Raw genomic sequence first — 25,854 nt, 5'->3', positions numbered from 1 at the left:
GGATTAGTGTGATATAAACATTTATCTTTTAGAAAATGTGGCTTATCACTGTATGTCCCAAGCCCTTTCCTTTATAAAGATTGCATTTTGTGTGGCTTTTCATAAATACCAAACAGGAGTGAACCTCTATTCTAACTAAATTTATTTGATACAACAGAAATTTAACAAATATCTTATTATATAGTTTGGTGTAATCATATACCAATTTTTAATAATGGTTCTTAACCCACTGGCGGTTAAGGAAATGGGTAAAATTGGGAGAATGTTTCTCCCCTACACACAGTTCCCCTATTAGTTAACATGGGAAAACCGGTTTTGCTATGCAGAGAAGACTGCAGGTTAAAATACGACTTTTTACGTGCAGAACCGTCAGTGGGTTAATGATCATGTGCTTTCTTAGTCTCTTTTAATTGCTGTAACAAGTAACTAATTATCTTTATCAAATTGTAATTGATTAACTTTTACTTCTTTCTCTGATTATCTCTCTAAAATTAATCAACTAAAAGATCCCAAAATTTTTCAGATTACAGAAATAACACAGATTTTGTTTCACATATTCAGCGTTTGATTGGATTTGGGTGAAATTTAAACCTGATCATTTTGCTTGGTTACCATTGCAATTTTATTTACAATTTTATATTTAAATTCTTATTTGATTTTTGACTATACTATAAAAACTCACTAAATGTTTTTTACAAATTAAAATACTAAATACAGTTGAAAGTTTCAGATCTGGAATCATTGGGACTTCTGCAAGTTTAGAAAATAGACTTTTCTGGATAATAAAAAAAAAGATATAAAAAAATTATAATAATAATCATAAATAAATAACAATTAACATAAATTTTAATACAATAATGTTTCATTAGTGGTTACATATTTAGTTTCGTAAAAAAAATTATTTCTAAGGAATTACGCATCGGAAAATTTTCTATTAAATCAAAGTTTAAATCATGCTTGAAAACCTTGTTTACAGGACAAATTAAAAGCTAAATCTGGCCCCTAGGGTAAAATACACGGTATTAAAGGTTCAGTTCATTTACTTTTAAGCTAAGAAAATCTTTCAAGCTGATATATATTCATGGTGCAATAGTAAGGCTGTCTGCTTTCTAAGAGAGGTTCAGTACCAGATGGGACGATTAAATTTTATCTCTAATTTTCTTTTTTAAAAAGATTGTTGATTATCAAGATGTTTATGTAATTTATAAATTATTATTTTTTATTTAAATTGCGTTTTTGAAAAAATTTAAATTACAAAAAAATTTATAGTAATTTTTTTATAAACTATATGGATTATTTTTTAAAGAAAATGTTTTAATTTAAAATTTAAGTTAAAGTTTTGTAATTTTTTAAACTTACAAAATTTAGAAATTTTTTAAAATTCAAAATTAAGTTGAAAAATTTTTTATTTAAAATTTTGATTAAAACTTCGTAACTTTTTCAGAATAATCCATATATTTAAATTAAAAAATATTTAGAAAAAATAAATATCTTTATTTTTTTGTCTTAAAAAATTTATTTTTTGAGAAAAATCAATCAATATTAAAAAAATAATCATTTATAAACTGAATAAAATATAAAGAAAATTAGAGATAAAATTCAAATGTCCCACCTGTGATTTGAAGCCCAGACCTCTTCGGTAGAAGGCGAACAGCCTAACCGTTACATTCTGAATAAGCATCATATTAAAAGTTTTATTAGTCTAAAAGCAAACAGACTGAAATTTTAATGAGACATATTTTACCCTAGAACAGGGATGGGCAAACTACGGCCCGCGGGCCAACTGTGGCCCGTTGGAAGGTTTTATCCGGCCCGCTGATAGAATTTTAATTTGCCGATCCGTGGCAAATATAAACAATATACATTCATTTTCTTGTCGACTTTGTTTAAAGCTATTTCTGTTCCTTCTTTTTTAACAAAGTACTGATGACCTTTTTACTTTCTCTATTTTTGTTCTACAAATCATAAATTGATGAAAATAGTTAGGACAGACAGCTTCAATTGGTAAAATGTTGGAGGCAGGAGTTCTTTATAGAATAGCCGTAGATTGGCTCCAACTAGCGTTTGTCTTTCTCGATGAGCAAACTTACGGAATCTAATATAAGTGAATTGTACTTGACATGTGGCAGACTGCGCATCTTAAGTTCCAACGAGCGGACAATCTAACAATCATCTGAAGCAGTTGCTTCTAAATATGGCAAAGTTAGAGTGTTACAAATCATTACCAAAAGTTAGTTTCCAAAATCTAATATTTCATGTCCAGAAAATCAGTGCTATGTTTCCTTATAGATGTGAACAAGAGTTTTCAACTATGAACCATAGAAAAAATCATTTCAGAAGTAGACTAACAGACAAGCATTCAGCCTCATGTCTTAAAATAAGCACATCTCACTTCGAACGTCAATATAAGGAACTTTTAAAAATGAATCAATTCAATCTCATTCATCTCACTAAATATTTAAATTAAAACTTGTATATCGCTTTTTTGAAGAAAAAAAAATTACTTTTTTTTTTTGAAGTTTTTACTTGACCCACTAAACATTTTTTTTCTCGATTTTTTGCCCTCGACCAAAACAGTTTACCCATCCCTGCCCTAGAAGTAAATCTGGCAGCTAATTCGTATGCTATCCAAGGTTTTTTAACCACGCTCCTTAATTTATACTTAACTTTGTTTCAATAATAATTTTCAAGATGCATACTTCCCTTGTTAGTATAACAAAATAAATCTCACTGATAAAATAAAAAATTAAAATTATTGAAAAAGTAAGCAGAAGATAAATTTGACACATCTATAAAAATACATCATGATAGATAGAGCCATGATTCAAAACAGAATTTAAAAAGTAGCAAATAAATAATAAATATCATAGTTATGGAATTTTATTTTTTAATATTCTCAAATTTCAAGTTTTCTCTAGGTGAGTTCATATTGCTTTTCAGTTAATCCATGCTTATTTTACATGTTGATCAGCTCTCAAAGCTATTAAACATATAAGTTAAAGGTTCATTTTAATCTCTAATCCACAATATTATGATTAAAAGAATACTCACATCCAAAACAGATATCCCAAGTAATCTAACATCTTCAAGCTTTTGGAAATGGTTTAATTTATCAATGTCTTTCCAGTCACTTAAAGGTGCATTGTTAAAATTCAAAGACTGAAGATGGGGAAAAAGATGATGCCATGATGGTGGATCAGGGATGGAGGAAATGTGAGTGTCAGCCATAACTAATGATTCTAAGTTAGGAAATATCTTTCCAATTAAAGCAACATCATTCCAGGATGTAAAAGGATTACCGCAAATATACAACTGTTTCAAATTTGGGTACTGCTTATTCGAAGGTAAATCAATACACCGGTAATCATTAAGACTTAAATGTAACTCCTGGATGCTGCAAAAAAAATGACAATACAGTTTATAACAACTAACTTTATAAACATGTCAGTTGTAAAGCCATTTATATTCACTTAGGAAGAGCATTCAGAAAAGTAAAATATCAAACTTTACTATAGAGATTTAATTCATTCGAAATGATAATAATATAGGCACAATTACATATACTGGAAAAATTTTAAATATGCTTTGCACAATAATCAAAATTTTGTGTTTTATTATTAATGTATATTACTAAAACTATCAACAAAAAAAATTTTAACAATTAAAACTATTTTAACTTTTTACTAAAACGATTTTAACTAAACCATTTTATCTGACACCCCACGAAAGAATGTTAAAAGCATTACGATATAGGTTTTATCATTATTAAATATGGTGAAACCCAATTATTCTTGTGACTACAAATCCAACATTTCGGCTGGCAGAAAATAACAATAAAAAAGAAAACATAAATATATCAATGATTTTTATGATGTTGCATTATTGTTTATGATAGAGAAATAAAAGATAAGTTTTTTTTCAAAGCTTCATTATAGCTACTACATTTTTGGAGAAACTAAAAAAAAAATAGGCTGGTGAAGCTCCCCAGATCATTCAACAAGTTTGATTTCCCAACATACCTCAGGTCCCAAAGGGGAAGAAAAGTAAAACAATTATCATTTTTCTTAAAAGATTACTAGATTTTTTTCTTTCTTTCTGTACAACATTCTTTGATAAAGGTATAAATTAAGATTTGATCTTTTAATGCACTGAAAGAAATGTTTGCAATTATATAGTTCCAATAGTAGTAGTTACATGTAAAGATGAAAGAAGATTATAAAAAAGACGTTACAAAATTGAAGCTAAGAAATATTGGGCAAAACTGTATGTTAAAAAATTATCAACATCAAAGGTTTCTGAAAATAAGAGTGTAATATAGCTATATAAAATGCATTGAAAGTTTTAGGCTAATGCAAGAAAAAAAAAGTTTTTTTTTTTCTGAGAATTAAATTTTATATGGTAAGTTAAAATAGTAAACTATATGCGTTAGTAGTTTAGTGTTAAAGATTAAGGCTATGTGTAAAAGATATTTTAGTTAAGTGTTAGAGATCTAACTATTTGTTTCATTTCTTTTACTTTAATTTGATAAATTAAATTTCTCTAAATTATTCTCCAAAAATTACACCACTCATTTAATTTATTAACCATTATCAGATTATTTTTAGTCGAATGTAGGATATTTGCACTTTAAATTAAAGTATTTTTACAGAGTAAATTAATAATTTTTCTTTCTTTTTTTCTTTTTTTTTTTTTTGCTCGCTTAATAAAATATTAGGCAAGGTTGTACAGATATATGACAAACTTTCAGACCTTACAAGAAAAGGAACAGAATTTCTTTAAAAATTTCTTGACTGATTTAATTAGAAATTATGACTAATTTTTCTTTAAAAAGCAGACTAAGTTATATATTTTCTGAAAATTGATATAATTCAATTATCTTTATAAGTAAAAGTGAAAATGACAAGCAATAGATTAAAAAATTTCATGACCTAAAAGTCGCAAGGTAAATTACACATTTATTCTATTTTTATCAAACATTTCTAACAGCAATTTTTTTTTTAATCATAGTTATAATTAACATTATAAGAAACTGATTTGTTATATGCCTGCACCCGATGTTTGATGATTTTTTTTACTTTTTCTTTTTTTTCGGTAAACAATTTTTGCACATTTTTATTGGCACTGCTTTTGTCACATGCCGAAAACGAAATCAAATATTTTAATCCTATTAAATGAGAAGTTCACTTGCAATTCAGTTACTTTTTAACAAAACATGCAATTTGTAAAAATAAATAAATTAATAAAATAAAATATAAAAAATTTTAAAAAAAACAGAGAATCTATATCAAACATTCCAAGAGACAGTTTTGTTACCAGCCAGCCACAAATTTCATAAAAATATAACATGGGCACTCAAAACTATTTTATAATACTAAGCATGTTTTGTTACATCTCTACTACATGTTTCATATAAAATACAGTGATATATACACACGAAACAATTATTTAATAAGTTAAACAGGCATATTATTAAAAAAACATTCATATACAGTGTGAAGTTACTCACTTATAAATGTGTATTCTATTTCTTTCCTTCAAAAAATTCTTAAAATTATACCAATCTTTAATCATGGTTTTAGCCAATCCATAGCAAGAAAAATTAACCCCTCAGTCACATTAAATGTTTCCACATGCAACGAAATTCTTAACACACAATGCAGCAGGGTAATTCCATAGTTACTTGTGTTACATGTATTGTTGCATTTACATTTAAGAGTTCTTATTTTAAATTTAATGCTTTTTTTGCTGAATAACAAAGAAGGTCTACTTTTCCTATTTAAAATAATGTAAAATTTTATATACCATACAATTAGAAACTGTTCAGCTATTTTAAAATAAAATATAAAATGACAAATAATCATAAATTACTTTTTGCTTTCGATAAATGAATTTAATTGTGTACAAAAATTTTAAAAAATTTAATTGTGTACAAAGTCTTGAGATATGGGAAATTATGCAAAAAATAAAATTAACATTAAGATGTCTAAATTTTGGATCGCACTCCTAACCAAACTTTTAAGGCCATAATTTCCTCAGAGTGGTAACACCCTATATTTTGAGGATCAGGTATCCAAATCCATGGAAAAAATGGTACATTAAACCAGAGAAAATACATTTTCATGTCTGATTTCATTACTACCCTATGTTTAATGGTTTAAAAGGGTCACTCCTTTAAAACATTAAGATTGAGTTCTAGTGCAAGATATGATCACTAAATCAAAAGTTATTTAAGGAGCAATTTTGTACTTTTCTGCACTGTACTTACAAAATTTAATAAGTTAGATGCTTTTAAATTTATAATTAGCATTAAAATTTCTTTAAAATTTTTATATTCAATAAGCATGTGTTGTTCTGGGTGATAAATTTTGTTAAGTTGATGAGATGTAAACATGCTGAATTTTAGTTTTGCTATTTTATCAAAACTTCTTTCTTTTTGTAGTTAATGCAGTTAGTTAGTTTAAGTGACAAAAATAATTCAATAAACAAAAAAGATTGTGGCTACACATCTTACAAAAACTTAAAAGTTCTCGTTACAAAATTATATTAAGAATAACTGCAGATAAATTTTATGAAACAGTTTTGAAGCATTGGCCACGGTAAAAATACATGTAAGCAGCACATCCATATGGATATTTCAAAGAATTTTTCTAATTTAGGATAAACTTTTATCCTTGTTACATTTCAAAGAACAATTAAATTGACCTTTTTTATCACAATAATATGTTTTCTTTTTGTCATTTTTTCTTACTACCTGAAAAGAAGATACTTATGATAGAAATATATATATATTTATATTTAACAAAGTAAACAAAATTATTATATGAGTATTAGTATTTGGAAATTGACATTGAAATTCCTGAATTTAAAGCAGAAAAAATGTTATTTTAGAGACAGTTTACCAAAAAAATTTCTGAGAAATAAGAAAATTCTACCGTTTAATTTTCTTTGCACTTGTAACTAAAAAATTATATAGAATATGTCAACTTAATTTGGACAAAAGAATAAAACACACATCTAACTAAAAATGATATTCCCGCTCCCATGGTGTACTAGGATTCTACGTTTCTCTTCAAAATTAATTTGGACTTTCTTAATTTATCCGAACAGATTAAAAAAAATCCAGGCAATTCTTTAACCTTAAAAAAACATACTTGTAGTGGATTCAAGGCAGATTTATATTTAGCAATGACACTGAACCTTAATATAAACACAAAATAAGTATATATGCATGAAGAATTTGTACATCTTTATCCCTTCAAAGTCACGATCTACTATTAGCAAAACAAATGGACAATTAATCATTTTTAAAAAAAGTGTTTCAGTGAAGTGAATTCTAGACAAATTTATTTCGGCAATGACACTTAAACTTAAAAAAAAAAAAAAAAAATTATTGAAGGTATCAAGTCAAAACTTTTACTTCTCCCACTCTCCCAATCATGACATCACACTTATATGCATGCACAAGTGCAATCAGTATCCCATATTGGAAATTATTATCGCCAATGCTGGGGTAGAAAAAATTCCATAAAATAGTTGCAGGTGCATAAAAAATCAGTGCCCGTTATTATTGTAACGGCAAAAATTGATGAAAAAAAATACTTACTTTGGCATGGCTTCTAAAAATTTACCAACAACAGTCCATGGAACATAAGTGTGATTTAAAACTAAACTCTGTAAATTTTCTCTTTTAGTGAAATGTATAGGAATTGCATCTTTCATATTGTTATGACTCAAATTCAAAAAGGACAAGTTTGGCATGTGCTGCAATATGTTATCAATCTGGAAAAAAAAATAATGTTTATATATTTTAAAAAATCTCTGCCATATAATTTAAACACAAAAAATATTGTATTACATAGACATGCACAATGCTCACAAACTTGACAGAAAGTTTGTCACCATTGTGCGAAACCTTTTTATTCATTATAAAAAAAAATCTTTCACATTCAATATTTCTCACCTATTCTATCTTGCTATTGATATTTTTTTGAACCACTATTATCTATAGTAAAATGAGTAGTGAAATAAAGCAAAATTATTTAAGTGTAGAAGAATTAAAAAATTATTCTTATAGAAATATTTATCAAATGTTAGCTATGAAATGTTTCTGATCGACTTAGATTTTGAATTTACAAAAAAAAGTTAAGTATAATGTGAAACAAGTTATGAAAATAACTAGTTATATATTTTCAAAAAACTGCTAAATTTAAAGAAATATTTGCTGGCATATATAATAATCATTATATAGTTTTATAAAACTTATAAAGCACTTATTAAAAAAAACTGTAATTTTTGAACAAATTTAACCAAAATTAAGAGAAAATAAGGATAAAAATTAGTTGTAAGAGTCAATAAATTGCGTGCAGAATGTTTTTTAATTGAGATTTTGTATTTGCAGAAAGTTTTTCACTTTATCGAAGTCTAGTATTACCTTTTTCAAGAAGACATAAAATTAGCACAGCGTTTTAAACAAAAATAAAAAGAACATTGTTTCCAATAGCCTTTATATTTCCTTTTTTCTAAGAGCAACCATAGAATTTTTAATATTCAACTCCATAACCATGTAATTTTCAACTAGATTTCAAAGCCAAGAAATATATGCTTTAATAAAAATTTACATTCATGGAGAAGAGCGAACCAGCTTAATCATTGAGGAAAAACTCTAACGTTTAAACTGCAAAATGGAAATGGAACATACGACAAAATGTATAATTCATTATTTAATTCAGTAGCAATAAATGATTCCAGGTGAATTTATTTTCTTTACCATTTGTATTTTCATTGTTACCTTTTTTCTATGTATTTTTTTATTATTTATTGATGCCTCACCTATTATGTTTGCACACTCAAACTCCCAAATTCTATTTTCTGAGTAACTACTTTTGTTAATTTTAAGATTTAACTTCTTTGACGCCTTCTGGTTGGGGGCAGAGAATCTTTGGATCTTGGTGAGGTCGCTGCGCCCAACCCACATCAACCAGGATTTTCCCTGGAGTTGCTTCTGCCTCCCTTGCCCATTTTTCCGACGTGTTGCCATGGATCGCCACCAATCCTTCCTTTTCTAATCCTCTTTTTCTTTTGCTGAAAGGTCACGCGCACACTTAGAGTCTATAGTATTCTACGGGTGACCCCTGATGGGGCGGGGTTAAACTTCGATCATTTGTTTTTTTTTCAGTGAGAACTGTTGCAATTGTTGAAAATACACAACAAGCAGCAACAACAAGCAGCCAATACTCTAATTCCAAATGAAATTGTTCCAGTGGTTTACAATTAAACATGTTGGAAAAAATATAAATCAACAAAAGTACATCCACCTCAAGAATAAATGTTTCCCTAACCTTTGGACTATAAAGAAAAAGTTTTAAAAAATTCTTAAAAATGCTTTTAAGATTTAAAAAAGAAAAGAAAATATTATAATATTTTCTTATTATATATTTTATTAATATTAAAATTTTAAAAAAATTATTTTTATTATTAATAAAAAACTATCAAACTTGTTGACTTTAATTAATCAAAGTTCTTTTAATACAAATAACACAATCCTATTTTTATAATACATCGAGCATAACCAATAAATGGAGAGAGAAATTTAAATGTAGTATTAAAGTATTCTTTTTAACAATTTCATCTTAAATGGTTTTAATAATGTAATAGCAGAATTAAAATATACCTCAGTCAAATCACATAATTCATTTTGACCAAGGTCAAGTTCTTCTACATCGTGACAAAGTTCTTCAATTTTGTGCAATGCACCAGCTCTGTCAATATCACAACGATTCAAGGCAAGAATTCGAGGCAAAACTAATCTCCCACTTGGGCTTGACCTTCCAGGAAAACTACCCACTAGAAAAATTTCACATGGCTCTATAGGATTTGAATCCACATCTTCTGCATAACGTATTTCAAGTGCTTCAGAAAAGGAACAAGATGTCATCGTAACAAGCTAAAAAAAATTAAACTTTATCAGAAGATATTTGATATAATAAAAACATTAAAAAACTTTTTTCCCATCAGACATAAAATTTTCATTACATATTAACTTTAATATTATTTGAAAAAAATATTTGGAAATATTTCTCAACATTTATAATAGAAAACTTCAAAGAATTTAAATATATATATTACGTATGTAACGAATAGTGATTCAGCTGAATAGAAAATATTTGGCGGTTGAATAGCAACATTATTTTTTTTAAATCATTAATCAATGTTTCTTATTCATAAATAAGTTTAGTCATTATTGAAAAATAATCAAAACTTAGCCAAATTATTGGTATGGGGTAAAGAAGAAAAATAATAGAAATATTTAAGGTAATAAAGATAATTAGATATTACAATAATTAGATATATTTAAGATAAAATTTTAAAAAAAACTGACTAACAGCTATTGGGGGAAAAAAAGGAAAAAGAAAAAAAAATTCCCTCATATTTCTTAAAACAAAACTTGAATAGCAAAAATAATACTTTCCAGAAAGAAAAAAAAGTTTTTCATAAAATGCTAAAAGTTATATAATCTATCAGAAAGGTTTATAAAAATGCCACATAAATTCTCATAAAAAAAATTTAAACAAAAGCAAAAAACCAATCTTAATTTTCAAAAGAAAATTTTAATACTAAACATCTCAGTTTTCCAATTACTGTATTTTAAAGAAAAATTAGAAAAAAATTATAGAGTCTAATAGAAATCATCATAATTGCCACATCATAATAAAAAGCTTTATAAAAGCAAAATAAAAATTTCAAAAAAAGAGAAAGTTAAATAGAAATTAAAACAAAAATCATTTTTAAAAAATTTAATTTTTAAACTAAAAATGTATCATTAAAAACCTCAATTTATCTTTTTCACATTGCTGTATTTTTATAAAAAAAAGTGTCTCCCCATGAAAGAATAAGATTCATTAAATATGCTCCTTAAAAATTAAAAAATGCTAATAAGAAGAAAAATTAATAAAAAAAAGTGAAAGAGAAACAGAAAAAAAAAATTGTTCTTAGTTCTGAAATATAACTTTAATGATGAGAATCACAGTTTTCTATGTCATTGATGATCTGTTTTACTGCACTGGAAAAAGTGACAATAAAATAATAAATTGTTCGAAACAACTTAACATGTTAAAATGCTGCACTATACTTAAACAAGTAAAAACGAAAGAAGTTCTTAGTTCTTAAAACAAAAAGTGGTGAAAAAAACCATAAAATTGATTTGTAGTTAAAAAAAACTCATGATTTAGTGTAAAGTAACCTAGTTCTAATTCTTCAAATTTTGCTTTTCCATTTGTCATTCAGAGCATAAACTAATAAGTTCTAATAATATATATGTATAGAAAAAAATACAACTTTGATAATTATTCGTTAAATATATACAAATTACCAAAAAAAAAAAATTTGAAAAATATTTTGCTGAATACTTGGCCAAACATTCGGCTAACTAAATATTTGGCAAAAGGGCTGAATACCGAATTGAGGCAGAATATTCGCTACATCCCTAATATATATATCTAGAGGATTGCCAGGGGGTGGCTGTTATATAGGATGATCTCGGGGTTTTAAATCATTACAAACGCCTTTAACATAATATATTTAATAACAAAAACATGGAAGATGTTCATGATACAGTGGCATGGAGGAAACTGATAACAAAAATGATTTTACATTACTGCACAGAGCGCCATCTGTTGAGTTTTAAAAATTATTATTATTAACATCTAGAAATATTATTAACAGTGGCTATGAGTTTTACCATTGAGTCAAAAGTTTTCCTTTAAATAAGCTTAAAATTCCCATATAATTCCATTTATTTAATTTTACTATTTTATTCATAAATAAAGAGAGTCATCGTCTAACAGAACATGTTAATTACAGTCTTGACTTACATAAAATATTTCATTATCTAGATTTTTTAAAGATTTTCGCATTTGATTAATTTATTATTACTGTGGTATTCGATTACAATTTTTGAATTTCTTTTAAGTTAACTATATTTCTTACTGTAAACATGTAAATAAGATGGAAAGATAAACTTCTGCTGTCAAGACAGAGAGAAGGAAGTTGATCAACCTCTTAGGAAGATAACCAGACATGCGTTGCATAGCCACGTCATAATTTCCCTACTCCTCTCTAGTTGATAAAAGTATTTAAATTTGGTATAATTTACCTGGATTCAATGTATCTTCTAAGAGAATAATATCTCTATATTAAACCTGCAAATAGATTAATTTTAAATTTTTGTTTCGCAAAATTTTCATTTGGAAAAATTTTCATTTTAAATTTTGCCCCAAGTTTCTGAGAAGATAGTATCTATGTATCAAACCTGCAACATTTTTCAATTTAAATTTTAACATCAAGATTTAATCAATAAACTAAAAAACCTTTGAAATCACTTTGTTTTTAATAATTAAATTGTATATCGTCATATATGTACCTATATGCTAAAAATATAAATAAATAAATTTTTTAGGTAGACTTTGGCCATCTTTGTGCTTTATAACATCTTCTTAACTATAAAAAAAAAAACAATAGCAAAATATTTGGCCAAACATATTTTTTTATAAAGACATAAAAAATTAAGAGACTCGAATATAATTGTGTATTTCATAACACAACAAATATATATAATAAAAATTCAACATACAACTGCTTCTATTATTATTTCAATATATTATATGAATACAAAAATAATTTTAAAAGCTTATTTAAAATTTCACCTTAAGCTTCTGAAAGAATGCAACTAAATGATTTTTAAAAATTAGGTATTCTTTTACCACAGTTCTGTGGGGTTACAATATAATAATAATATAGAAATGTTGACACACTGAAAATTTATAGTTTCAAAAATTGTAAATTATAGATAACAAGGTGCAAATGGCCCCACAAAATCAATAACTTCCTCTTCACAAAAAAACTAATTGAGGCTCAAATTATGCAACTTAAGCTTAATATAATGCATAAGCTTATACTTATGGAAATTCTAAAAAAATATTTATCAAAATCTAAATTACATTCAGTTATTTGATTTAGATAATTATTTGGATCAATTAATTAGCTATACTTATTTCGATCAAGTAGTTTTTTTTTAATCAAATTTTATGGTTAGGTGTCATAGGAAAAAGCTTTATTAATTATACCCAACTTATCTTATTTACAAAACAGCACAAATCAAATTCAATTTTCATGTAATGAAATTTTCAAAATTATTCTAAATTAATTCGATTGTTATTATTTTAATAATTGCATAAAAAATTAAAAGTTGCAAAGTAAGAGGAAAGTGAAAAAATATACAAATTACATTTTTAACGTTATATGTGATAAAGAATAAACAAATTTCTATTCACAAAATCGAACATTTATTAGAGAAAAATTGAAAACGATTAAAATATATTCAAAAATTTCTCGTATGAATTTGTTATAAATGTCAACAAATAGCACGTTCCTGATCAGCTGACGTCAAAGGCAAAATATGCGAAGGAATTAAATATTTTCAACAAATCTTTTAAATCTCAAAAAAAGATTTATGAAATATTACTTTTTCATGTAGAAGCACTGATTTATGGAAACTGGCTTAAGAAATTCGAATTCACAATTATGAAAATATTCAAGAGGAGACAGAACTCTCATAAGTTTGTAAACATTAAAATTCGTTAAAAACACAAACAATCAAACCACTACATAACCTTGATCGAATAACTCTTCATTTCTGTTCTTCATGATTTGAGTACTTGTACAGCAGACGTTATTGACAAAAAAAAATAATAATAATAATAACGATAATATTGATCAAAAAACTTTAATCAAGCTGTACATGTTTGCATTCCTAAAATTTATAAACATGTCTAATTGCTTAAAAAATCATTTTAAATAATATTAAAGAAAAAAAAAATACTGAAAGTAATCAATTTTAAGAAACGTAAGCAGGTATCAAATCATCAATGAAATGATAATTGATGTTGATGATTGACTGTGAGTCTGTCTGTTTACTATCCGGAATAAAGCTGATCACTGCAAAATAACTAAAGTAAATTAGTACTAATTTTATCTTTTGAAATTTAATATTTATTGAAAATAAATACTTGTAAATTTTTAAGCAATCAAACTATCGATTGCTTTCTTAATTAATAAATTATATTTATTTTGCCATGCAAAGAGAAATATCTTAATTGGTATTGTATATTACGCAATTTTTCACTCCTGGAAACTCTTATTTCATTTAGTTTTTGTTTAAGTCTATTTTTATAATCGTTTTTTTACTTTGCTTCCTTTTTTATGTCGTCTACTAGTAACCTAAAAACGAGTACCAAAATAACTACACGCGCTTATCATGTAATAGACTGAAACACTGAAAACGTAGCCATATCTAGTAAGTTATGTGTAGAGTAATTTAATTAAATACTTACATTTATAAAACTTTTGATTTTATAAGTCAATGGATTAAAAATTGTCTCATTTAATTTTATTGACATAAAAGTTACAATTACTATACTATTAATTTAAGTTTTTAAATAGTTTCATAGCATATTTTCGAAACGATTTTTTCTTATTTAATAAATGTTTTTTCATGTCAAAAATTTGACAAAAACCATTTTTATTAGATACATTTAGTTAAGCCATTCTCGACCAACCCATTCTCTACTTATACTCACTAACTCTGTTCAGGTGCTTAAGTAATGCTTTTTAAAATAAATGAAAATTCATTTGATATTTTTATTGCTAATCCATTTAAATCAATTTTATTCTGTTTTAAAAGAATCTATTTTAAAAATTGCATTGATGGTTTTGACTAAATTGAAACTATCTACATTAATCAAATAATTTTAAGGCTGCAGTATTTATTCAGTGAAATTTTTTTTTTTTTTTCATTTATTTGTATGGCTTTCCAATTGGATTAGTATGTCTTCTCTTTTAGGCACTTGTAAGATTTCATAAGAAATCATTTGTTTTAAGATTCTTGTTTAATTGTAAGACAATTGTAATTTTAAACAAAAACTTTATAAATATTAAATTTAAATTTTTATTTGCTCTATCTCTACTAGATTTGTATTAATTATTCAGTATAAATATGTGAAACAAATACTGGAGACATAAAATCTTTATCATTACAACAAATACTTATGATTAAAAAGTTTTAATTTGCATTAGCGTAAAAAGAAATTTTTAAAAAATCTCACACTCATTTTATTTTTTCAGATGTATTCTTCATTTTATGTTGTACTATTTTCCATTTTTTTCATCTCATTCGGATTCGCTGCTAATCATCATAAAGCAGAAATAGAGGACAATGAATTTGCTGAATTTGAAGAATTTGATGAAGATGAAGAAATAGTTGTTAAAGAAGATGATAGTAGTAAACAAAAGCCAGACCTTAAAATGTCTCCTCCCCCTCCACAAAATTTTGATGATGAAGTACAAGTTGAAGTAAATTGATTCTTGATTTTATATTTTAAAAAAGAAAGAAAAATCTTTTGTTTGTAGGCCTGTCTTTAAGTATTTTTAATTTAAGATTAAACAATTTATTGAGCTTTCTATGTGATTTTATGTTAAAAAAATTTATTTTCTGTATGCGTTAATTGATATTTATTGAAGTAATTATTATTGTTTGACTTTAGGATGATGGAGAAGAATTTGAACATTTTCAAGATGAAGAAGAATTTGAAGGTCTTGATCAAGAAATTCCATCTGTTAAAGGAAAACCATCTGAAAAACCAGACCTTAAAATTGCAAAAGTAAGTTTTTTAATTACCCTATATTTTAACTGTGCTAGAAAAGAATCATGAAAGCTTGTAATTGTGTCGTTCTACGTTTATATTTGTAGTGATGTGAAATTTTATTTATTTATGAAGTGATGAAAAGCAAATTATTATGCAAATTATTATTCATATTTTTTTGATAAATTATTTAAATTGAAAAATTTAAATCTCATTCATTAATGGTGATACTCTTAAGGAAATTTAATAATAATATACATTAATGTGAACAACTTTTTGTGTGTTTTTATAACAAAAAAATTTTTTTAAAGAATCTTTTCTTACAGCTATTTTCATTATTTCAATTGATGCATGTATTTTAAATATAGTTATGCAATGTTTTTATGAATATATATTTAAATTATGCATGTAAATTTAATTTCTGAACAGAATTAATTTTGTATGCAGTAGAAAATTATAGTGAAACAACTTAAAGTGTTAATTATAAAGAATTTTTTTTAATTATCTAAATATCTATCATGTTGTTTAATATTCAATACTTCAAGCATACTAATTTTATTTTATGTCTCTGAAATTGACGCACAGTGAAAAACTGAGTAGATATATTTTCATTCACCATAGTTTAGAAGCTATTTTTATTACATTAAAACTAGCTAGAAATCTATAAATACATATTAGACAATAAGACTTACTGTTTTATTTCACCAAATTTATTGCCTTACTCATAGCAAATTAGTTATGATCAAATCTCACGATAGTTGTAGTTTCTGGAATGCTATAAATTGTCCTATAAAGAAGTAACCTAAATTTTTTAAATTATATTAACCTTTCTACTTTTTAAAATAGTTTGAAATTTATGTAATATGTTCTAATGGTAATTTCTTTTAGGATAGTAATGTAACAGTTATGTTTTATCTTCTGTAAAGACAAATTATCAAATTAAGTATAATATAAAGTTAAGCTAAAATATTTGCTTACTTTGGCATATTTTTATGAAAATTTGGTTATTTTCAATTAGACGAACACAAACGAAAACTTACCAAAAAATGTACATTTACCTACCAAATTTTTATTTATTTTTTAATTTTATTAATTTTTTAGATGCAAAAAAATTTAATTACAGTAGAGAACCAATTATCCGGGATGCTCGGGACCATCGCTATCCCGGATATCTGAATTTCCCGGTTTTCTGGATCGACCAAAAAGTGTCGTTAATCGATGTTTTATCGAACCCGAAGTACAAGGAAAAAGTGTAATGCATAAAGTAAGAGAAAAAAGAAAGGTACTCCTAACTTTAAAAAGAAAAAAAAATGGTAGAAATATAACATTTAAAAGAACAAAAAAATTTGCAAGTTTAGACAAGAAAATCAAGTTTAAAAAATACAAATTCTCATATTTATTTTTTAAAAATTATTACAATTCCTAAATTAAATAATATAAACAAAACCAATGATTAAATAACGCAATATATTTCATACCTAATTATACGGGGGAAACGATAAAATAAATGGAAAACTTATTAATCTAAATAAAAACACTTGAAAATTATCGAACCGAAACGATAATTAAAAAAGGCACTAGCATAAATAGTAAAACCCGAAACAAGGCAAAATCAACGGAATTCAAAAAAAAAAAAAAAAACCTAATGATAAAATTTATGAATAAAAAGAATTAATTTATTGAGTGCGCAATTTATCGCGAAAAGAAAAAAAATCAAACGTAGTGGAATCAGAAAAACAAAACTGCAATCTGCTTCATAAAATAATCCTATGTTTAAAATAATAAACAATTCTCCTTTTATTTTATTTTTTTGTTGATAAAAACAAGATTTTTAATTACAGCAGATGTGATTCCACACCAAGAAAAACTTGTAATTGATACCGCACTTCCAAAGAATAAGAATTTATTCAAAAGAAAAAGATTTTATTTTTATTAGTCGATGTCAAATAAATATATTTTTCTGTTTTCTTTTTCTGTTCACTGATATGCATGCAATGCATTTTCCCCACCCCCCTCGTAAATCAAGCAGAAAACGAAATCAGCATGCCACACCCTTGAGTTTGATTGACGGCCTAAAGGAAAAAATAAAACATTCCTCCCTTGCCTGCCTTCAAGGTCACGGAGGAAATGACGTTTCTCTGGGTAAACGGGGGAAAAAATCTTCCCCTTCCTTACATTTTCCTCTACTCAACTTCAAGGATGATCCCATTTCCGCTTTTTTCGTTCTAGTTTAAAATGGCGGGAAATTCGAGCAAAATTTTTCCCGGTTTTCTGGTTTCCCGGTTATCTGGATACCGGATAAATGGGTACTAGGCTAAAAAATATAAGATAATAGTTTAATTTCCTTGCGTCTGGTTAAAGAAAAAGTACAAAAAAAATTTGCATTTTTAAAATATAAACACAAAGAATAGAAAAAGGGGGAAAACCCTGTTTTCTTAATTATACAACTATTTATTACTTATCAGCAAATTTATAAAATTTTCACACAAGTTTATGTTTAAAAAAAAAAAAAATTTTATTTTATATTTCATATTATTTTCTTATGTCAATAAAAAATACATTTACAAATTATGACTATTATAACTATTTAACTATCATTTACTTTTTCAGTTAGGGATAAGCACAGTTAGGATTTCAAATTTAATTAAGAAACTCTTTCCTTTTCACTAAACATTTTTAAAATATTAAAAGAAGTTTTAATAAAAAATAAAAAGAGGGTAATAATTATTTTTTATATATGTACCTAAAATACACAAAATTTTATATAAATAAAATATTTATGTTTTATGCTACTGAAGTCTTTGACGAAAATATTGTGATGGTAAAAAGTATTAAAAGCAAAATCTATTAAAAAATCTAAATCCCATCATAAATAACATTCTATTTGAATGTTCGAAAGTGTTGTTAAAATTTAAGAGTTCATTTCAGAAGACACTATCCTTTTACTTCTAAAGAAGATTATGTGATGCTTGCACTTCTTCCTTGAGGCTGTAGTTCTAGTATGCTTGATATTACAAATACATTGGTGATGATTTTTTCTCAACAAGTTTTATCTAATTGACTAACTTTTTTGAAACTTCTTTTGCAGGTTCCTCTTCATCTTCGTAGAAATTGGGAAAGCTTCTATCTAGAATTCCTGATGATTGCTGGTCTTGTTGTATATTTTGCCAATTTCATCGCTGGACGCAATAAAAATCAAAAATTAGCCATGGCCTGGTTTAATTCACACTGTCAAGTATTTGAAAATAATTTTGCTTTAGTTGGTAAGACAATGTTATTAGTCATATTTATTTATAAAAGTTGATTGCAATCTTTAACTTAAAAGTAATATTTGTAGTTTATATTCTATTTTTTGGAAATTTTAAAAGTTTTAGATTATATTTTATTAATATAAATAACTGAATATGAAAACAAGCACTCATTAAGTTCTGCACTTATTAACATCTTTGTAGACCCAGTACAGAATTTACAAAGAATCTACAACACAAGCTTCGTGAATCCAAATTAGTCTGCAATGCAGTTAGACCGAGATTATTATTCTAAAAATTTAGTCTAATCTAACATATATGTAGCCAAATTTTAAAATATTAAGTACATAAATATTATTCATAAAAACTTATGTTGTTTAAAAATTCGCATTTTATTCAATGATACTAAAAAATTGATTAAATCTTTAAGCAGTTAAGTCTGTAATTAAGTAACAGAAAGAAAGAACTCTTTACTTTTTATTCTTTGTTATTTTCTCTCAATTCGACCATTTCGTTTATATTAAAAACAAGTTTATGGATATTTTAAAAGGAGTCTAAAAAAAAATTCCATATTTATTTATTTGCTTTTTGAAAATAAAATGAAAAATAATCTGCAGATGCTGTAATAATCTGTTGTATTGATGGAGCATTGCTGCTACCAGATTTCTAGATGTTTTTTTATTAAAATTCTGAATTTTTACTTTTTTTTTTAAGGTGATGATGGCAAAAAAGAAATTGAAAAAGGTGGTATACAAAAAGAGTCGGAAAATGTTTATACCCTCTGGTGCAGTGGTCGAGTTTGTGTAGAAGGCATGCTTGTAGAATTAAAGTTTTTGAAACGTCAAGATTTAGTGAGTGTTATTTCTAACATGATCCGCCCTTCGTGTGATCAAATGGTAAGTATGTCTAAATATCTTTTATAAAAATTTATATATCTCTTTGTCCTAAAATATTATAGTCCTCCATTTAGCTTGATTTTTATCTTTAGATATGAAATTCAGGTCTAAAGTTTTAGTTTTTGATCAATCTGTTTACTAATTATTTGTTTTATCAATTAATTGTTTTCCATAATTTTTTTATTTTAAAGTTTGATTCAGTAGCCATTGATTTATTGGTAACTACGAATGTTTTTAATCTGTATCAAAGTTATTCTCCAAAGATTGCTAAAAGTGCCTTTGAAATGTTAGAAGGTATTATTCATATGTAATTTAATCACTGATTGGTTTTCTTGGTATCAGATGTTTATATCTAACCAATTTTAAATTTGACATATTGATATTCCTTTTTTTAGCTAAAAAATTATGTAGAAAAATATTTGATTTAAACCATCTACCAGCTATTTTTGAATGGAAGTTCTTAAAATTACAAAATGTTTGCATATAAATTAGAGAAAAAATTCCTATCCTCATAGTCAGGGCCGGATTAACCTATAGGCACACTAGGCACGTGCCTAGGGCCTACGAAAAACTTGGGAGAAAAAAATTTTTTGACAAAAATAATTTAGCTTTAAAAACAACAAGTGTATTTTGCTCAAAATTATGAAGATACAAATAAAAGTATAATATTTTTCGGTAATAAATTATTTTGCATAATCTTATGATCTAATATATTACTTTTTTGCGATTTTTGGGTTCAACGAAATCTTGTATTATGCTGTCGAATTCCAAACTACGCAAAATGTCGTATTCAATAGACATAAGTGCGAGCGATGCCAAACGATCTTGATTCATTGTTGAACGCAAATAATTTTTTATCAATTTTAATCTGGAGGAAGATTTTTCTCCTTCTGCATTTGATCCAAGAATCGACAAATATATTCTTAATGCAATGTGAACGTTAGGAAAAGTATTCACAAGTTTATCTTTAATTTGAGCCTTCAACATTTCTTGTGCAGATTTATGTTCATACAAATTTGACAACAGTAAAAATTCATCTACAAAGTTTTCCTCTAAATCGGATGAGTAAATTTTCACCAAATTTTGCGCTTCTAGTTTAATCTCAGATTCTGACAGATTTTTGTGAACAAGAAAACCGAAATTATCGCACAAATCACTGTAAGCTTAACGCCTTTTAGTCACTTCTGAAATTAATGCATCTAAAATGGTGTAATACGTTCCTGACAAAACGTGACTGACATTTTATTAAAATAGTATTAAATCATTTTTTTTCTATTAGTAAACATTTAACCTACCTTGCAAATTTATTTATAAATAATTTCAGAAGATTTACTTTTGACAATGTTAATTTCCTTCACTTAGTTATCATAGTAGTATCATGAAAACTATGAAGCTATTTGTAGTATAAATATTTCTTGTAATTTATCTCACTATCAATTTCACTGTTTTCTTTGCTGGTTTGTTGTTGTATTGTTGACATGAAGTGTTTACTTTTACATAGTTATCGATCGAACTAATCATAATAGTACGTATTATCGATATCAACTGCAATATCGGCAGTATGTCGGTATTGCAGATAAAGTTCGATAGGCAAATTTGTAAATTAAAATCCATATTAATAAAAATGTAAAAAAAAAATATGGAAGAAAATTTTAGCATATATTTTGAAAAGAGGGGAGGAGTGGGGGGAAGGAGGGAAGGGCCCCGAAAACGGCTGTGCCTAGGGCCTACGAAAGGTATAATCCGGCTCTGCTCATAGTTTTTCAGATAATGGGTCATTTAGGTTTAAAGAAAATAAAAGCTACATTTTCAGTAAATTAAAACTAAGAATATTAATAGTTAAATTAAACACAGATACTACTAGTTTTTGGTGTGAAATAAATTCAGTGTCTGAAAAATTCTCATTTTTTAAAAAATATTTAAATTATAAAATTTTTAAAAAAAAATAATAATCCCTACCTCTTTGCAGCAGAGGAATATTGTGATGACTGAATTTTAATTTAAAACTTTGAAATAGTTTGATTGGAACTAATATTATTGCATGTATCTTAAACATCAACAGCATTACTAATGAAATTCACTTTTTTTGCTGAAGAAAGTGGTTTCCTTCAATATTCTGTATTAAGCTACTGAATGCTTTAATTATATATTTCTTCTATACCTGTTTTTGTTTTATTCTTGGTATATACTAATGAGTTTCCTGTATTTTGGTTTTCAATAATATTTAAACTAAAACAAAAGTAAGCTTCTGTTATATGTAATTTTTTAATCTTAATTATAGTCTTAAAAGAAATAATGAACTTAATTTTTATAAATATGGAATTTGTACAAATTATTATTAAATAGTTTTTGACAAATCTACTCCATAGTGAACCATGAAGCTCTTTTTATTTTAAAGTAAATGTTGATTTATACACTTATTTCTTTTTAATTAACATATTATGTAATAGCTATAAATCCATTAATATTCACAGGAAATCACTATCTTTTTTGCCATATTTATTTTATTTCTACTACATTTTTTATTAACTCACTTGAGTGTTTGTTTGTGGTGTTGAAATCTTGTATTTGAAATTTAGATCTTTGAAATTTCAAATTGTATTGTATTTGAGTGTATTTTATTGTATTTTAAATTTCTCACTAACCAGACCTTACAAATCTCTACTTGAACTCTGTGCCCTGAGACTATGCAACTTTTAACTATTTCCTCGTGCTTACCAGGAGGATTTATTGCCATTTTTATCAGCCCAGATTCTGACCAATTGTCCACTAGCTAGTGGGAAGTGTCAGTATGTGCATTGAATAACAAGGAAAATTTATTGTCAGTTGAAATTTTGACAGTTCATTGACTAAATAGCAGGCTCAAATTTCAACTGGATTATTGTGCTTGATGTCAGTACAAGTTTCAATTGTTTCCTGAATTGAATTCTTCAAGCCAATTTTATCATTTATCAAAATTCAACTACATTCTGTATAAGAAAATAAATAGGCAAAAAAAAATTATGATAATAAAATAAAATAAATTTGTAAAGCAATGTTTTTCAAGTGAGCTAAATAGAACAAAAAATTTGGGGGCTGGTCACCTTTATGTTAACTTTTATTACCACTAAAAACTCTCCCATCATTGCCTTTTGAAAGTGATTTTATTCAATAATATAGTAGACAAATTGTAATTATTATTAAAAAAGGACATGGAGTTTTAAATAAAGATTTCTTTCTTTTTTATTTTAAGTCAAGTGATATTTATTATGAGGAAGGCATGGATAAGTAAATGTAAAACAAGATTGAACAAAAGGAAGAGAATAGTTAAACAAATAATAAATTGTAGTCAGTTAATACACGATAATTTTTTATTTATATTGCTTTTAAGATGTAAGAAATTTAAAATCTGCATTTTAAACACTGATTATTATGGGAAAATATCCAGAAATGTGTACTAATTTACTAATATATATATAATCCTGAATATGTTTTATTTCTATTTGCTTCCTTTCTTGAAAAGAAAACTAACATATTCACTTTTCAACATTACATTGTTTCAATAATAGTTTATTTATAGTGTTGCCTTATTTTTAAAAAAGAACATAAGAGAGATAAAATTAAGCAGGACTAAACGTAATAGAAATGTTTTCTACATTTTATTTAAAAATTGTTATATATTTTGCTTTGAGTTTATTGAATGAATGAAAATGTAATCTTAATTTTCACAGATTGTTAAAGTAACAATGAGTCCAGATGCAATGGATAATTTTGTATTCTGTATAGCCAACAAAAAAACAGCTACTAGACTAGTTAAGGAAATGGGTGATATAGTAAGTTTGCTTTATCAAATTTTATTTAGTTGATGAAATGTTTTGGATAGAAACTTATTTAAACTGTATATTTTTAATGCAATATTTTTGATTTTCTTAGTTTAAATGTAAAAATTTCTTTTAATATTTTACGAAGAATACATCATTCTGTAGAACTCCATTGATCATTTCTCATGGAACTGGTCATAGCAAAGATGATACAGCTGTGAGAGAGAGTACTAAAACCTAGCTCTTGGAAGATTTAAGAACAAAGCCACATTTTACTTTTTGCACGTACATTCATACGAAAAATTTAAAATAGCAATTGAATTTGAGCTTTTAAAATTATTAATGATTGAGCTTTTAAAATTATTTTATACTAATTCATAAGAAAAGTAATATTTATCGTGCTTTTTTTTTTTTTAAATACGAATTTAATAATGGCTTGAATGGCCTTTACTCATGTGTTTTTCAGAATTAATTGTATAAATAATGAGAATATTTGAATTTGAACTAGATCTTATTGTGTAATGTGCGAAATAATTTTTCTAATCTAGAGTACTTACTGTCCTGAGAAAAAGACTGTTGATCGTTTGGGCATTCCAGATAACTTCATCATGATGAATGAATTAGGCGAAGCTGCAAATGCTATGCTAGATAGCAAGGTAATATTTTTTTCATTTGTTTAGCTTTATTTTTATTAACAGGATACTATTTTAAAGGAAATTAATTTACTTTTCTTTTCTAATAACTGTGACTAGACATAGTTTAAAAAGAAAGACTTTTTACTTCTTAGTCATATAATGATCACTTTTTTGTAATTGTTTGCATGAATGTTGCATAATTATTTAGTCATGCATTTAAAGAATGGAACATTTCTTGTAAAGCCTTGAAAGTATCAAAGAAAATTTAATACTATAAAATGAAGCTTTATTATAGTTAATAAATCTGATTTAACTTGTATATATATTTTTATGATTATAGGTAATAAAATTGCTTCAAGTTTGAATAATATCTAGATTAAAATATTTCTCGTATTTACAGCATTTTTTAAATTTTGAAAAATAATCTAATAACTTAGCATTACTGTAACTTTCATAATTATAAAAAAGGCACTTACAAAATGTTATGCTTGTAAAGTTTCTTGATTTCATAAATATTTGTTTCTTTTCAGCTGATTACAGTTCTTCAAAAATACTCTGATGTCATCGATTTCATTCATTTTTCAGATCAATTCTCGGGACCAAAACTTTCTGAGTAAGTAACTGAAGAATTTGAACTTATTTGACATCTTCTTAGAATTTTATGAATATTTTTTATCTATAAAGTTTTATCCTTTCAACAAGGATTTGATATTTGAAAAAATTTCATAATTTAAAAATTGTGCGGTGCGCAACTTTGCCATACCAGTTGATGTTGAAAATTATTGATTGATACAAGTTCAAGTTTTGTATTTTTAAGTAAAAAATATTACGAATTGGTTTTATCTGCTCCTTCAATCAAAAGCTATTCATTTGAAGAAGAAAAACAGGAATAAAAAAATCACTTCTCCTATAGATTGAATGTAAAATATGTGGGCTTTATAACATCATATTTTGGAAAACTGTGGTATGCTCTGTTCCTTTTATACAAAGCAACTCTAGCACTTTAAAAAGTCATACATTCTAAAATTTATAAATTCATTGAAAAATAACAATGATAATGAAATTCTTTACTTTAAAACTAATTTATTGATTTCTTAAAAGCATAATTAAAAAAAGTAATAACAAAGCATGGTCTCATGGTAAAACATGGTCAAGGATAATAAAACAAGTTTAAAATGTATTTTGTGTTGAGGACTGTTAAGGAATCAAAATTGCTTATGAGGGATATAATTTTCTTAATACTTCTTGGTAAATTAAACAAATTGTCGAAATGAAACTTGATTAGTTTTTGTTTCTCTGATAAGGGATATATGGTCAAAGTTTGAGACATCTTTGTGGCAGACTTTTAACATAACTTTCGTTTGGGATAATTACTCAAAATATCAAAGCAATACTTTTTCTTTTTTCTTTTTTTTTATCTTATAAACAATACTGGGTCCAAATTTGAGGCTTTTATTTTAATAAAAATATGTTATTTAGCATTAGTGTCAATTAGGCCAATTACCCTAATATATCAATGTATCAAAATGAAGAATTTTTAGTTTTTCTATTTATCACATAAAGAAGACATGGTGTAAATT

The 25,854-nt window shown here is 25.9% G+C and overlaps 2 protein-coding genes across 8 annotated transcripts in view; one reads left to right on the top strand and one right to left on the bottom strand.

Annotated features, from left to right (window-relative positions):
• Positions 1 to 13,778, bottom strand: part of mlt (tubulin folding cofactor E like protein mlt) — a 19,251-nt gene extending 5,473 nt beyond the window's left edge. Inside the window, exons 1-4 of one of the 4 annotated variants that reach the window (XM_043043115.3) lie at positions 13,668 to 13,778; positions 9,671 to 9,943; positions 7,604 to 7,779; positions 3,052 to 3,394 (exon numbers count right to left, since the gene is read on the bottom strand). In XM_043043115.3, coding sequence (XP_042899049.1) covers positions 3,052 to 3,394; positions 7,604 to 7,779; positions 9,671 to 9,943; positions 13,668 to 13,688 — 813 coding nt within the window. In that variant the 5' untranslated portion in view covers positions 13,689 to 13,778. The other 3 variants (XM_016068675.5, XM_016068676.4, XM_043043116.3) reach the window with 3 other exon arrangements.
• LOC107452300 (PAT complex subunit CCDC47) overlaps positions 13,696 to 25,854 on the top strand; it is a 17,107-nt gene continuing 4,948 nt past the window's right edge. The window contains exons 1-8 of one of the 4 annotated variants that reach the window (XM_016068672.4): positions 13,696 to 14,008; positions 15,178 to 15,405; positions 15,597 to 15,713; positions 18,784 to 18,958; positions 19,658 to 19,839; positions 23,550 to 23,651; positions 24,188 to 24,295; positions 24,805 to 24,887. In XM_016068672.4, the coding sequence (XP_015924158.1) occupies positions 15,178 to 15,405; positions 15,597 to 15,713; positions 18,784 to 18,958; positions 19,658 to 19,839; positions 23,550 to 23,651; positions 24,188 to 24,295; positions 24,805 to 24,887 (995 nt within the window). In that variant the 5' untranslated portion in view covers positions 13,696 to 14,008. Of the gene's footprint in view, positions 14,351 to 15,177; positions 15,406 to 15,596; positions 15,714 to 18,783; positions 18,959 to 19,657; positions 19,840 to 23,549; positions 23,652 to 24,187; positions 24,296 to 24,804; positions 24,888 to 25,854 lie in introns of all 4 variants that reach the window. The other 3 variants (XM_016068674.4, XM_071178592.2, XM_016068673.3) reach the window with 3 other exon arrangements.

This window comes from Parasteatoda tepidariorum, chromosome 6 (genome assembly GCF_982258835.1).
Source record: "Parasteatoda tepidariorum strain Cologne lab strain chromosome 6, Ptep-v5.0, whole genome shotgun sequence".
NCBI lineage: Eukaryota > Metazoa > Arthropoda > Arachnida > Araneae > Theridiidae > Parasteatoda > Parasteatoda tepidariorum.
The sequence above is the reverse complement of the archived record's forward strand: the minus strand, read 5'-3'. Positions and strand labels throughout refer to the sequence as shown.